The sequence below is a fragment of the Melanaphis sacchari genome, unplaced genomic scaffold (genome assembly GCF_002803265.2).
Source record: "Melanaphis sacchari strain LSU unplaced genomic scaffold, SCAv2.0 Contig48_pilon_pilon, whole genome shotgun sequence".
Taxonomy (NCBI): Eukaryota; Metazoa; Arthropoda; class Insecta; order Hemiptera; family Aphididae; genus Melanaphis; species Melanaphis sacchari.
The window spans coordinates 1,677,760-1,694,725 of NW_020271327.1; the positions used below are offsets into that span (position 1 = coordinate 1,677,760).

At 24.8% G+C, this 16,966-nt stretch overlaps 1 protein-coding gene across 1 annotated transcript; it reads right to left on the reverse strand.

The window, feature by feature from the left end:
* Positions 1-208: 208 nt before the first annotated feature.
* LOC112598422 (TRPL translocation defect protein 14-like) lies at positions 209-16,760 on the reverse strand. Its single transcript, XM_025344876.1, has 11 exons — positions 16,126-16,760; positions 4,296-4,363; positions 4,200-4,237; positions 3,536-3,573; positions 2,817-2,945; positions 1,636-1,772; positions 1,434-1,574; positions 1,170-1,362; positions 899-1,106; positions 661-842; positions 209-538 (listed from the first exon to the last, which is right to left on the reverse strand). Exons 1-11 carry the CDS (start codon positions 16,169-16,171, stop codon positions 456-458), a joined length of 1,263 nt encoding a protein of 420 aa, XP_025200661.1. The 5' UTR covers positions 16,172-16,760; the 3' UTR covers positions 209-455.
* Between the last annotated feature and the right edge of the window lie 206 nt (positions 16,761-16,966).

The window sequence follows — 16,966 nt, forward strand, 5'->3', positions numbered from 1 at the left end:
TCACTTGCATTGTAAATATAAAGGTAACTATCATTTATTCAAATGAAATTAATCAAAATTTGCAGAAAATCCAAATAATAAGCAGTTTGTGTTTTAGATATATTTTAAAAATAGTTTCTTATAATTACTTTATAAGATTTATCTAAAAAAATAATAAATAAAAAATTTACTACCTACAGTATAATGTAATATAATGTACTGGTTGCAAAAAAAAAAAAAGAATTATAATAATAAAGAAAAAAACAATAGCCAATTTAAAGAAAAATAATGCATAAATGTAAGTATGAGTAGTTTATGTTACAGACTACATAAAGTACCTAGATTAGTAACTTAACAATCTATTGATAACAATTTTGTGTACTAATTAACAAAACGTAAAAAAATGAATATTATACAATGATAAACATCTAAAAACAAAATTGTAATACTATATTAAAAATGTAAAAGCAAAGTCACTATTTCCTTAGCTTTCCGTTTGTATGAATGTAACTAACTTGGTTAGTTTTATGATCACTAACATTCAGATCTTCATCTGGCCCTAAAAAAAATGTACAAAAGTTGCTACAACTATATCTTAAACAAAAATCTAATCCTAGCCTAATTTCATATCTACAATAACTAAATATTATTCTTAAAATCTACTAGGAAAGTGAAAATTACCTTTCAAGTAGTGACAAAAATTTTTTGACTTGTCCCAATCTTCAACAAGTGACAAGTTGAACATGGAATAAGCTGCGTTACCTGTAACCTCAGATTCAATGTCTAAGAATTTTGGTAAACGGTCAAGTAGCTCTTGATCCTCAAGAGCAGAATACGTTTCAAGTAACACTAATCCTTCACATCTAAAACCAAATAGAAATGTTAATGTACTTGAATTTTAAAGTTATTAACCACATACCTTTTATGACAAGGTTTACAATAAATGTCCAGCTGGAAATACTGATTGTAGTGTATAAAACATCGTCTTTTTTTATAGATTGGATAGTGAGTTTCATCTTTTTGTGACAACAGATTCACATAGTCTCTATGACTGAGCTGCGTTTTCACTTCAATTACTTGACCACGGACTCTAGGCCTGCGAATTGTGTGTGTATAATTCCAATGGCCTATAAAAAGTAACATTGAAGTTACAGTCAGCAACATCATGTAAGTAACAATAAATAAAGAACCTTTTTGTCCTCGTTTTCGTAAACGAGCTTGCATATTTTTAGTGTATGTCTGCAAATAATTGTGTACAACATCAAAATCTTGAAATGGAGGGAATAACTGATCATCAGGCAAATACTTCACTAACCATTTACGTTTTTTTGAGTTGGTTGCTAATCTATCACCAGTGTCTAAGCCCAATTTCTGACAAACAGCCTATAAAATAATAATAATAGAACATAAATATTTTTAAGACTACCAACAATTAACTTAATGTTACTATTTACAGCTATCATTCTGCATATTTTATTTTCAAAATCTGATGAATTATCAATAACATCAAAGTATGGATGCCCTATCCATGATGCTGACGCTTTGACATCTAGACTTTTAGCAAGAGAAACGTCCTCTCTCCTGCTCGTGTGATCCTAAAACAGATGCTAAATTAGTTAATTTTAAATACAATAGACAAGTTTATGACGTGTTTACCTCAGTTGTATAAAAGTCTTCAGCTCCACATGCAGCAGATACCATGTGAATAATTTGATTGTAACGATTGTCTCTCAAGTCAACCATGTTCAAACCATTTTCTTTCATTATCAGATCCCATTTATTGCTAGGTATATCTATAATAATAAATGCTCAATTGTTTGATATTGCTTAATTTAAACATTAGTACAAGTGTGTTGAGTAAACAAATAGTGTTTTAATTTTATTGAGCTATTGTAGTGACATATTTTTTGATCTAGATACTAGATTTTATAACTGTTTAGTAGGTATTTCTAATTAAATAACACAAACAAAATTTAAAAAACTTATATTTCAAGTGTATAAAATATTTATTTACATTTACTCTTTTATTTATCATATTCTATGTTATTGTATTTTTAATGAGAACACTATCAATAATTCAATGTCATACTTTGTTATGAACTAATTTTATTAATTGAACAGTATAAAAATAATTATTGAACAATAATTGATAAAAAAAAATAGTAGGAGAAGGGTCTACTATTTTACTGGTAATAAATAAAAAAATTGCATTTATAAACAACAATTAAAATTATTATCTATAGGACCAATAAAAATTTCATTAAATTACAATATTATTGATCATTGATCAGTGATTATTATAAAAATAATTGAAATGAATTTCTTACTTCCAATTATTATAATTTAAAATATTAAATAATTGTTGAGAAATACAAATGGCTAAATAGATGTTATGAACTAAAAAAAATGTATTAACCACGACTTAGTTAACATAACTAGGATGTAAACAATAATTTACCACACACATACATGTTTTATACTTTTTAAATATCAATAACACGTGTATTATTCTAATACAGAATTGTAACATTCACTATGAAGAAGATAAAAAATGTAATTTTTTTTTTTAAACTTTTTATTTTAAAGCGTACAATCTGTAAATAAATTATTACAATAAGTACGTATGCGGTAATATATAATATAGCTTGACATAAACGTGATAAAAGCAGCCACCCAATGGCGACACTTTATGACATTTTTTTGAATTTTTTTAATCGGTTAATTCTTATCTCTTTTGTTTTGTCATAATAACTATAATTTTTGTCGCCAACAGCATTTTTTATTTTTTATTTATACTTAAATTTATAATTACATATCATATAAAAAAATTTTATTACACGCAGCAGCATCCATAGCACCTCTGTCACAAATGATTAGACAGTCTTGGTCGCATGATTCGCCCAGTTCAAAAAACGTGTTTTCTATTTGTAACATACATCTAAGAAGGTTCTCTTGAAATTTATGGGCTGTAACAAAAAACAAAAATAATATTATGAGGCTAATGATAATAATTTCCAAGGACATGACATGTCTAAATAGCATCAAGCTTAGCTGCATCGGTTCATCATTTCATCGGTAAGAATTCCCCCTTCTCCCGTGACTTGATAATTTGTGAGGCTTTTAAAATCAATATTATTATACGAACCGTAAAACGTAACATGATACTATTTCAAAAGGAATATAATACAAATATTATGCGATTATATCACATTGCAAATTTATGATGACCTACTAAGTTAGATTAAAATGCAGCTTAGGGGATTGCTAAATAATTCATGGTCGTGATAAAGGAGGTGCATTAATTTTATTGCTGTATAAGAATAACAATTTGAAAACAGACGAAATATGACGTATACAGTATAATAAGCAATAGGGCGATAAAAAACAGTCATGCCCGGTATAAAAACCGCACTATTATGACTGAATTTTTTGATGGGTAGCCAAAAATAAATAAAAATATTTTTATCCTCACATTTAAAGGATATACCTAATTGAAACTCGCGTATAGCTTAACTAAAACAGATAAATGATTATATATTTTTTCGAAATGCATTACCTTGATCGTCACTTAATTCCGAAAACTTGATACCACCACTGTAAAAAAAAAAAAATAAATAAAAGGTAAACACTAAATATTAAAATCAATATAGATTTACTATTACTATATCATTAAAATTATTAAGGCACATCAGATGTATACAAATGTAATATTTTTAAATTTAACAATTTTTCAGGTTTTATTCTATTATAAACAAATAATAATCTATAAAATAATGAATTATAAAATCATGCTGATTATTATTTCTTATTTAAATCATACTTCTGATTAAGTATTAACACTATTCGTTTATGAAACATATGGAAAATAAAATGTTAAGATTTAATTTGTCGTTAAATAAAATAAAACTACAGGAATCCTATAAATTAATTCTTACAACTAATTTTAGACTAAAAAAACAATTTGTTCAAAGTCGCCTTGCCTTAAAAAAACCTTATATGTTAAGGTCGGCAAATATCAAAGATAATGAGTATAAGTCAATATAATTTTAAATAAATGGATTATGCAATAATATAAAAGTAAAAACTTCAGTTAAATGTATGAAACTTGAATTTATTTTTATAAATACTTAGATTTAGAACTTTAAATAAAATTTAATTATAAATTTACTATTAAAATTGGGGAAAAAAATTTTATAATTTATAAAAAAAATATGTGTTACCTTAATAGAACATTGGCAGTCTCTGGAACTCTGTAAACCTAAAAAAATAAAAATTCAACAAGATATAACAATGGAAATAATAATTTTAACATTTACCTTCCATCCTAAATTCTCAAAGAATGTGCATAATCGTGACTGTCCCGTTGTCTTGCCTCCACAAGGGCCTAAATTTAACAAATTACAAAAGTATGATATATTTTTTCAAATTAAAAAATGAATGTAGACATTTATATTTGAATAGAGTATATTAGTTTTGTAATATTAATGAATAATTAACTATATTTTAATATTTGTATTCAATTACTAGTAAATTGTACGAACGATTTAAATTATAGATAAAAAAATGAATTATGATAGTGAAATTTAAGTAAAAATATATTGAGTTTCGGTACATCACACACACGAAATATAAATTATCATAGAAAAACATGCTTATCGACAATAAGCAATACTAATCAATTTATATTTTAAAGACTCTTAAAGTATAATTTAATCAGGTAACATATTTCGTATTCATTTTTTAATGGCTCAAACACAAAAATACAAGTTTTAAAAAAAAAGTATATCTTTATTGCATATACTTAATATACACGCTACGTCAGTCTTATATAATAAATATATTTATATTACTCATTCAAGTAGATTACAAAATATTCACTAATATACAATTTTACTATAAATCTACCAAAATTGTCATTAAACTAAAAGCAATAGAATTTAACTAAACTAAAACAATATAGGTCACTATTATATTGGCATATACATTATACATTAGATATAAATATATATTTGGGACTAAATAAAATTATATCAATAAAAAAAAATAACTGTTAAAGTTTTAAAATAAGAAAATAAGAAAAGCATTTATTTTTATTTTTTTATGTATACATACAATATATATTATAATACGAAGATGGTATTATATAACGTGATATATTTGGACATTCGTGCAGATTAAAAAAATAATGCACAAAAATATTCAATTGTAAAAATTACGGACCACACGCATGATTTATGATATGAAAATTGTACAAATATATCTATCTGTTAATATGGTTACAACTTCAGTATATTTAGTATTTACCATTAAATAACCTTTATGTAATGACTACGAAAATAATTTACGACAAACCTTGAAATTTATTAAACACAAATATACAATAATCATGAAGTCCATCGATTAAAAATTTAAATATTTACTAAAACATTTAAGAAGTTGTGACATGCATAATTTTTAATAACGAAACGTTTTATACGTAAATGTTTAAATCGGTAGGAAATAGGAATTTGTTTTTGTTTATTGGTAGATACTTAATATATATTAACACAGGAAAAATAATTTTAAATTATAAATCAAAAACTTTTACTTTAAGTTTAAAAATATTAATAAGATAATCCCAATAAAATACCAATTGTTTTTCTAAAAATATAACTATAAAAGTACATCAAAGTCCAACTTTTACACAAATTTCAGACGCTTATGATACTTTTTTAGATGAAATAATTTATAGTTAACAGTTTTTATGAAAAATTAAATTTTATACATATTATTTAACTGTTGAATTAGTTAAATCTCATGAATAATAACTATAGTAACCGCATGTTATTGATAGTTATAAAAAAAATTCATTATTAACCTACGGATAAATATAATACAATTTAATTAATCACGCAAAGAAAATAATATAAAAGCGATAATATTTGAGGATCAATTGCAATCGCCAATCAATAATTAAGGTTAAAAAATCTCATTACTATAAGTATAAATTTAACATGACCCATATATTATTAGTAAAACTAAGTATAATTAGGTATGTCAAGTACTATTTTTAAATTTAAATTTAAATTTTCAAAACAAGAGATTTCTTAAGTATTTCTTCAATAAATTTAAGTTACAATATAATCTTTGTTTTGTTAAATAAATTGAATATTCAAATCAATATCACATTAATAACCTTTAGAACTGTTCACGCTGCCTTTAAGAAAAAGTGTTCTATTTAAAATATGCTATTATAATTGATACGCGACTCAAATAAACCAACTACCAAGTACTAATTAGTAAATAAACAAAAATGTATAATACAACAAAATTCATATAATTTAAATAATTTTTTTTTTTTGGTGACTAAAGAAAAAAATATACGTTAAAATATAATTATTATGTTTTACTAAAATCTACATTCTATAAATTAAAAAAAATTAAGTAATAATTGGGTTGTTTTATTTAAGATTATAATATATACACCAATAAGATTCTAACTAAATGATAGTGTAAGTAGAAAATTTAATAATTATTATTGCAATGATAAAAATATAGTTATACAATTTATATTTTTAAATATACCTTTTAATTTGATTGTAAATGTTGATATTCTTAAATTATTGTAAGTACTTTACGGAAAATATTTTTTATACATAATTTTTAATCAAAATAAAACACACTTATTTAAAATAAATTATATTTTTTAATATTTAGTTATCGATATAATTTCTTACGTTGGTTATACCCTTTTGAACGATAACATGCATTTTTAATTGTATATTCTGAAGCAAAATATTTAGTGAAATATTTCAATAAATAAAAATCAAAATTTAGATTAGTAGACTAACATTTTGCGAGGTATCCCCATCGGCACTCACTACACTCATCTAAACTTCAAATACTTATAACTTATAAACCAATCATCCGAATTTATATTTTTATGTATTAAATTACTCCGGAAAAAAATCTGCTTCAAAATAAAATATTTGAAAAATGTTATTTTATTTTAAGTGAAAATTATGTAAAAAAAATATTTTTAAAAACATTAATAGATTTTGAAATTAATATGAGTGTTGTTTGGTAAAAGAATCACCTAGTATAACATCATAATATTGTATCATAAACTACAATTCATGATAATAATATTATTATTAGAATCACAAAGTTTAATATAAGTATAATATAAATAAGCACAAAACAGATTCAAATTAGTAAACTGTATAACGTGTTTAAATTTAATTTTTACTTGTAACTATTAAATAATGTAATATTAAATGTAGACGTGTTTTTTTCCAACAAAACTTTATAAGTTTAATCAAACTACATGAATTGAAACTTAAAAATGAAAAATAACAAAATTATTGCATTGTATTTTTAAAAACCACACGAACAGATAACTACACTATATGAAAGATTAAAAGTAAGTAAAATGTAAAGCTGATAAAAAAAAAAAACCACAATTCAAATAATTTTTATATATTAACTTTACTAAATTGTAACGAAGATAATAATAAATAAATCATTATTACGGTAAAAATTAAATCAATATAATTATAGTAGGTAGTTAAGTACTAAAAACACCAAATGTAATAATTTAGATATATACATATTATAATAATATTGGTTTATTTGCAAAAATAATTTGTCAACTTGAAAAAAGCAGATCATATTTTCTACCAGTAATAAATTCACCACAAGATATGATGTGATTAGATTATTAATTGTTAATATTTTATGTATAGATGCATATGGACACGGTCATAAATGTCTAATTAGTAATTACCATTTAAATTACTTGAATAGCCTCTCAACCTACTAGTACTGAGTATAAAACGTAGGTATACGTACTAACTTATTCAGAATGGACGAATATTCTTTCAATGTCGTATCAATTCTGCATGTTTTTACAGTGATACTTTTTAAATATTTGTTAAAAAATATAATTTACTTAGTAGATATTAACCCAATAAAAATATTGATAAAATAAGTTGATTTTGTATCAATTAGTTATTGGAATTATAAATAATACACAAATAGAGCTATCACGAGCTACCATTATATTATATTATTTTTACATATAGTTAAATGAAAAAACTATAGCATACTATCAAAAATAACACTTATTGAAATAAAAATACACACATTAATTATTTAATTTTAAAGTAATAGAAAAATTAGAATATGTTATTTCAACCACTCTTAATCAATTACCAACATCGTTAAATTCATCACCACCTCCAGCCTAAGTCAAAAATTTAACAAATTAAAATGTATTATGAGTTCACCCATTATTTGTGGACACCCAAAGGCCTATGTTGCCAAGGGGTCTTTTCTCAATAAAAAAAAAATGTTATTACATATTAACATTATTCGTGTATTATTTTTTAACAAATAATAATAACAACCAATAGGCTATAGTTATCATTTAAATACAATTTAAACACGTATTATAATTTTAAGTTTAATAACTGATAATTTACGTATGATACAAAAACATATTTTTTTTAAATAATCATTTAACTATGTGTTCGTAACTAATTAACTAGTTATGTTCATAACTATGTATACAAATAATGTATATACCTATTATAAGTAGTCATTAATTTATTAACTTGATTTTAAACTTAATTCCGGCGTTTCAAGTAGGCAAATCACAATGTGTTATGATAATTATATTGCTAATTATTATAAAGATGAGCACTGACCTCACTTACTATTATAACTTGGGTTTTTTTTTTTTTTTGTTTGATAAATTGATAATTAATTATAAAACTAAATTCCTTGAGTTATCTAGTATATAGGTTACCAATACCTTATACCTATATTAGACATCATATTGTTTTTGTTATACTCGTTATTGGAACAATTAATTATTTATTGGAAACAACTATTTTTCTTCTTTAATGTTAGACAATTGTAAATTGTTTTTTGGTTTATAATGTTTATATGTATATCTAATGAAGTCTAATATATATCTAATTTTATAAAACAGTATTATTGAAGCCAAAATTCAGTTAACGCAAAATTAAATTAAGTGATATAAAAATATACTATTATTATAGTAATACATTACTATAAACAAAATATTGTACATTAATAGATATTATAATACCAGACATTATTTAGATATTAAACTATAAATTAAAAAATGTGGTTTACAGTCTACAAACTGAATTATTAAGTTGCATATTTTATACAACACAATTAATATGTATAAATAACCATATAATTTCATAATAATTCAAGTTTTAATTAAAATAAATTTGCTGTACTAATATTAACAATTATTCAGTATTATTCTATTAATATCAATAAATAATGAATTAATTAGATTAAAATATTAATTTTCGGGTGTATCGTATTACTTTTAAAATTTTAACGTACTTATAAAGTAATTAACATGATTATTCATTTCATATTTGTCAATTAAAGAAAAAGACCTAACTGGTATAAAAGAAAAACTAACGTATATTTAAGATTTTCAGTAGAGTGATAAATGTAAAGTAATAATCATGATATATTTTTGTGTATGACATCACGTTTTGGTGCTTAAAATGTTCGTCGATATTCAATATTCATTCTTCATAATTTCTGGTAGTTTTTGATAAAAAATTTGAACTAGATGCTACTTTTGATTGTCCAAATAATAGAATATTACCATTACACTTTTCTTAATACTTAATTAAAAATAACAAAAAAAAAAAAAACGGAAAAACGGGAATATCAATTCTTGCAGTTATCGAAACCAATGATGTCTGTATTAATAATGAATCCATTTTTGATAAAATCAATCTTGTTTGCTTGTTGTGATTAAAAAAGAAATAACCAGATTTAATTTTTTTACGAAATATTTATATCAGCATTTAATTTTATATACACTAGGATACAACTCAAAATATATTAACTGTTATCAAGCTATTTATAAAATTTTGGTATTTTCTATTTTTCTACTTTTTATATTGTGTTTATTTATCAGTTAAAAAACTTGAAAATGACTCAATGATTTTAATAATGATTTAATTGATAAGAGATTCTACAGAGCGAGTTTTCTGATTTTTTAATTGTGTTATTGTAAACATTATTATATCTTAATACATGTTATCAAATTATATTTAATAAAATAAAAAACATCTAAAAATACAATATTATTTCTTTAAAATATCTAAAACAGTATTGAAAAGTATGCACTGGTAAATAAATCGCGTATGACAACTTTCTAGGGTATACGTGAAATATAAATAACTCAGCAAAAACCATTTGAATTTAATGCTAAATAAATATTGAACTTTTCAGCCGTATAATTAAGAATTTTCGATTAAATGTTTAATAAGTTTTTCTAGGTTTTAATAACGAAATAAATATTTGTCACAAGTCTTCAAAACATTTAAGATACATAATTTCCAAGACTTTTATATCGATAGAAGGATAAAAATTGATTGTATTAAAAAATTAATTTTAAAATGTATTATCGAATAACTTACTAGTTTCGCTATTCTTTTTAAAAATCGAAATTGAAAAATAATATTTAGGGGATACTTTTAAAACAACTTAATTTAAGAAGTTTACTCAACAACTTTCAAGACTGATAAAAATAAATAAATACTTGTAATGATTTAATACATATTTTTACTTATTTAAGACAATTTTTTTTTTCTTTTTTTGTTGTCCTAAGTACAGATTATACTGTATACAAAACAACAATAATGAACCTAAAAATGTTAATAGTAGTTAATTATTAAATATATATATTTAACTTTTAAAAATACATTGTTTAACGATGGAAACAATTATTAATTGATACATTTCTTTATTTTCGCAATATCAAGTAACTAAAATACAAAGTATATTTAATTCTTTTTTCGAAACAAAAAAATTCAAAAAATATATTAGTTGTTTTTATAATTTTGATAAATTATTTGGTTCAAGTACAGTGTAATACTTAAAACGGAAGGTTTTTTATACATATAAATGAAAACGAATGCGTATGTTTTGTTGTTGTTGTCTTTTCTTTTTGACAATACATAAATATTTTAAAAAATACCGGTATTTCAAGAAATACCTGATACTGTTATACACGAATGTTTTTAAACGGAGTAATTTTTTGATGTTTTTAATACTTTATAATCAATTTTATGATATATATCAGTAATCGATGTTCAAATTCCGAATACTAATCCAGTGTTATATTTAGGACTGTTACTATTTAAATTTTATAATAGAAAAAATTTTTAATAACATAAAAGTATGATTTCTGATAGTAAATTTAAATTCATTTATATATAGTGGTTGTGGCAGGGACTGAAATAGTTTTTACACCAATTTTTGATAAGGAAAATACTTCGATAAATCAAAAAAAGATTAACCATATAGAGCATTGACTCAATTTTACAAAACATTTACAATAGTTTTCTCTGGATAATATATTTTTATTTTTTATTTTTTAATATTCCAGCTCTTTTTATGCTATTTAAGACATTTTAATTTCCCAATTTGTAATACATATTTTTCGATTTATCTTGATTAAATTTAGTTAAAAAATCTTGAATAAACATTAATTTAAGGTTCCCTCATAAATTATTATTACGAGCATAAAAAGAATAAGTTTAAAGTGAAATTTTCAAAATATTAATCCATTTACAAACGTATTTACAAATAACGCGTACACCACAAATGAGTAAATAAGTTCGTGGTATAGATTACATAAAACTAATATAAATATTTTAAAAATGCTATTGTACTTAGTGAACATTTTAAATGTACGAGTATAATAGAGTCATAGCAAAAAGTTCTATAAAACTCAACGAACAATATTTTTAAATAACAATAAAAACTAAAATCGATATTTTTCGTTTAAATATTATATTTGATTTCGACAAAATTGAAATCTACGAGAAAAGAAACTTTACTGCATTAACTATTATTAAGCATTTAAATTTAAAATTTTTATATTCATTCTATTGTATTATACTATTTAGCAGTTAGTAAAATAACATAAAATAATATTTTAATTGTTTTATTTTTGCTATAATTATTATTAAATAAAAAGCAAATTAAAAAAAAAAAAAAAAAAATTGTTTTATTAAAAATACCAAGCATTAATTAATAAAAATCACGACAGACTATTTTATTTACATTTTAGAAAACAAAATTAAATTAGGTACTTCATTTAAGGTAATAACTATTAAACATTTTTTGATAATAGAAACATATTTTATCAAGATTTATACCAAAAATGGTATTATTTATATATACATATTACATACATATATATCAATTGATGATTGTATGATAATTTTTAACTAAATTCAATGGTGCAAATATTTATGATATTTATATTTCAAATAACTTTAGACATTAGACATCAATTAAAACAAATAATTCATAATTTATAAATCGATACGAAATGTTTATACAAATCAGTGTTGTCTGTTAGTCTGATAAGTCTGAATTATACACGAACTATAATACCTTCTTTTGTGTATTGAATGCACAGGGAATTTATCTGCAACTTTCTCATCTAGTTCTATTATAATCTAATAAACCATGCTATAGGTATCTACCAACTAATTATATATAATTTTAAGAAACCTCTAAATTTTAACATGGATTGGCTTTTTTTTTAAATTATATAACAAAATTTATGGAATCTCCGTGAAATCCAGATTTATAGGTATCCGATTAATAAAATAATGTAACCAATTTATTACATTAAAGTTGTCGATACTATTTTGTAATTTTATTGTTTAATGCTTAATATATTTTTTTTTGTAAAACTACAAGTATACATTTAAAATTCATAAGTCATAACTTTAAGACATAACATACACTGTCATATAGGATGAATCACCAAAATTTCCCGAATTCCAGCATTAATTTTACAATAAAACTTTAAAATACGATTGCCCTCACTCAAATATTTATATACAATAATACAGTATTTCCTATCAAGTGCCTATATATAATATTTATACATAATGAAACAACAATAACATTATAAGTTATTAAAATAGGCACCTAAATAGCAAAAATTAATAAAATGTATAATGGATAATTTTAAGCGACCAATCTTTACTAGATATTACTAATTTTGATGATGAAGCAAAAAACCAAAAATTAAATTCTTATTTTTTGCCTCTAATTTTCGTCACACACTTATACTTAGTATTGTAAGATTATAATGAAATATATAATAATACCTTTTTTTTAGAATACTCGAATAAACCGGCAAAAAAAAATATACGTACTACATACTCGTATTATAAAAATTAAGATAAAACCTATACCTACAACTATTAAAGAATAAAAAAAAAAACACGAAAATCAAGACTGTACACAAAGTGTTTTTGGATAACGCACACAATGAACAAAGTATCTATAGTATCTACCTACCTACCTGGTGTTATTAGTAAACTAAAAATAAAACCCTAAAAAAACGAAATAAATCAAATGTTAACCTTGAGATAATCTGACCTAATATTATATTCGTTGCATAAATGTTTATAGGTACCATAGTAGGTACACCACTGAATACCTGTCGGCCATCAGTTAAATTTTTTTCCACTTTTGTAATTTATTATAAAGTACAATTTGGAAAAACCTACCAATTTATAACCTTTAAATGATATAATACTTTTTATATAAAAAATAAAACATAGCTATATACACATTTGACAGGCTACGCTCATTTCTTGATAAGTATGTACATTTTTTTAATACAAACTATGTTATATCATTGTACGCGTAATTCAAAAAAAAAAAATGAAAAAATTACATTATTTATTTTTTATTAGGATTTTTCGAACTTCAAAATCAAAACTATTTATTTAATAATTATAATTTATACGTAAAAAGATAAAGATACACTCTATATAATTTTAATTAGACTTAGAACTACCTATAATTGTAATGGTTACAGAAAAAATAAAAATATAGAAAAAATGATATTTAATTTTTTGAGAAAAAAAGTCTGATTAACTAATCACAGGTACGTAAAGAATTCAGACCAAGTTCTAATTTATTATGCTGTTATAATGCTCGAGTCTAGATTATAGGTTAAAGTACAACATTTCCCATTATATAGATCATAGATGGGTAGCAGAATGCAAGGCAATAAATATAAAAAAATTAATCTGTAATATAAGATAACAAAACACATTCAATAAAACTCAATCGAAAATACTGTATAGTATTAGAAAACCAATCGGAGCTTAATCACATCAAAATAGAAAATCTAAATAGTAATAGTAATTTTTAAATGAGCCAAAATAATTTATAATGCTTTAATTTAAGAGAAGACAAAGCTAAAAATGTGTTGCAAAACCAAGGTGATCCAACAACAAAAATATGTAAACTCGGCAACACTGGTTTACGAAACCTTTATTTGTAAATGTTCGATAATGATAATATATGAATTTTTTAATAATAATATTAACCATTGTATACGTAAACAAAATAAATATTAATTTACATGAAAATTAATCAATGGTTTTTTTTTTTTCTGACATTCCTATAAATTATATACTTGTTTACTGAACAAACGGTTCTTTTAAATACATTATTTTAGCTTTAGATTATAATTTATTAACATAGTGAATATCGAATATAAAATGTACATATTTACGTAAAATTTATAGTTAAAAAGCTTTTTAAGTTTATATGATTAGAAGTGGAGTGGTAAGGTTGGGATTTGAGACTCATAATTATATTTTATTTAATATTTAACTTAAAAATACAATACCAGATAACCATATAGATATAGTAAAGAATTATCTATTTCCTATATTACTAAGTAATAATTATACATTACTGTGTGTCTGTATATGTGTACACAACAATAATTAAAGAAATTTCCTACTATTCTACTCCAGAACATAAAATTTAAAAACCAAAAATATAAGTCATATCTATTACAAACTGGTAGAATAAACGATTACAGTCCACTTGTGTGGTTAACGATAGACAATGTCTCTAACCAATACACAAAATCTGTTAACGAATTACTTTTACAGCGAAATCCACTCATTCAACTTAATGAACTATAACATATTACCTATAACATATTACATCGGTAGACGACATTAGTAGTTGGGGAAAAGGTACCTATATTATTATTATTTACAAGTTAACATATTTAATGTTTATGCAAGGTATCTATATACCTATATATTTATTTCAAATAAAAAATATCATTGAATTAAACCAACGTTTCAGTGTTTTCAAGCACCTACTACAGAGTATGGTATAAATATGAAAATCCCTAAATTAATGTCGATCAAACAATAATATAATTAGAATTTTATGACCACACGTTGTACGACATACAGGGAGGTATACATTTAGATATAATAGATATAGTTGGTGGTACGCCTCCTCGTTAATGATTCGCCAAATAAGATTTAGGCAAACCATACAATTTCTGCGAATATTAGAAAAGGACAATAACATGACTCTATTAAAATAATATTACATGCAGAAATACTCGTATCAGAAGTGAATAACAGTTTTTGTAGACCCACTTTGTACTAACCAGTAAGTTTATGTTTATCGTATTCGTATACTTATAAGTCATACTATATTATTATCGAATGTTTGTATTAGTTTTGTTAGAGTTAAACGGACAAAATGGATTTGATTTATTAACTAACAAGAAAGCGCTGAATGTGCGAAAACGATGTACGCAATATGTGGTCGGTGGCGGGAAGTGGGCGAGACGGTTATTTAATTTTTTCTTCCCCACCTGGAGAATCAGCGGCGATACTTATTACAATAACGAGAAGCGCGAGCACTCCGCTCGCACATCCCCTGGAGATATGTACAAAACGGTCAGTTTAGCATCGTGACCTTTGAGAAACCATAATATTATTTACGCAGACTCCTGTCATTATATCTGTCCCAAACCATCCTCATCGGAATAGGCTCTCAATCTCAGACAACTGATGATGATGGAAAACGGAATACAATTTTGCTCATCTATCCAGACCTCGTCTGTCGATTTTTTAAGAAAACACTGTACAGATCAGAAACCTGTGGGTGGGAGCAATCCCCTAACGAAATGTACTCGTACTACAATAATGTCTTTGGACCATGCGACGGAATAAGTTAAACACGACAATCACAATACATTTTAATAATAACTACGTTACGTGTGTTAGAATTCGTTCTTACCGCCGGTCAGCACGATTTTGTAGAGTTTCTTGATTTTACCATCCATTGCGAATATTTTCGTGAAGCGATTGAAGACGGACGAAACTGGACCGCGTGTTAAGTGTTAACTGCTGATTGACAACGGCGGTTGTGGCGTGAGAACCATGTGACTTTTGTTGTTGGCGGTGGCGACGACTGTATCGTTCATACGTTGAGTCCAAAATCGGAAGAGACCGTTCGTGCGATGACGGAGACGATACACCGGCGGTGTAAATAAAATGACTGTTCGGACGATTTCTCGACGGAACTCATTGCACGCAGCAATAATTGTTTGTTATTATTATTATTGTGATTGTTACAGTCGCGTGTTTGCGGGAACTACAAAACGACAAGAAAGAGAGAGGGAGAAAAACGAAAAGCTAAAAAAAAATATAATTATTATTTCCGCCGTAAAACAACGACTGGACTAGCGCAAGCGTGCAAACGTTGCGCGTCCTGGCAACAGCCGACTGGCGAGTAACGACGACGAGTGTGACCGCGTGCGCGAAGTGAGCGTTTAACTGGGGCGAGACGACGAAATTAACGACGACGAGCACACTCGATTACGACTTCTCGGGTGCTGCCGTGCTGAGTGCTGGTACCCACCGACGACAAGACGTCGCCTACTCCCGTCAATTATATTGTTATCATTGGCCGCCGTCGTTCCAGTTTATCACTCGATACGACTGCTGTTATCTACAGGTTTCACCCACCCGCCATCTGCTCCGTGAACATAACAGCTGCTCTATGACCATTATCAGTTGCACTGAGTTGACGAGCCCGAACGTCGACTTGGTCACCGTCTATCAGAGTTGGGCAAAAT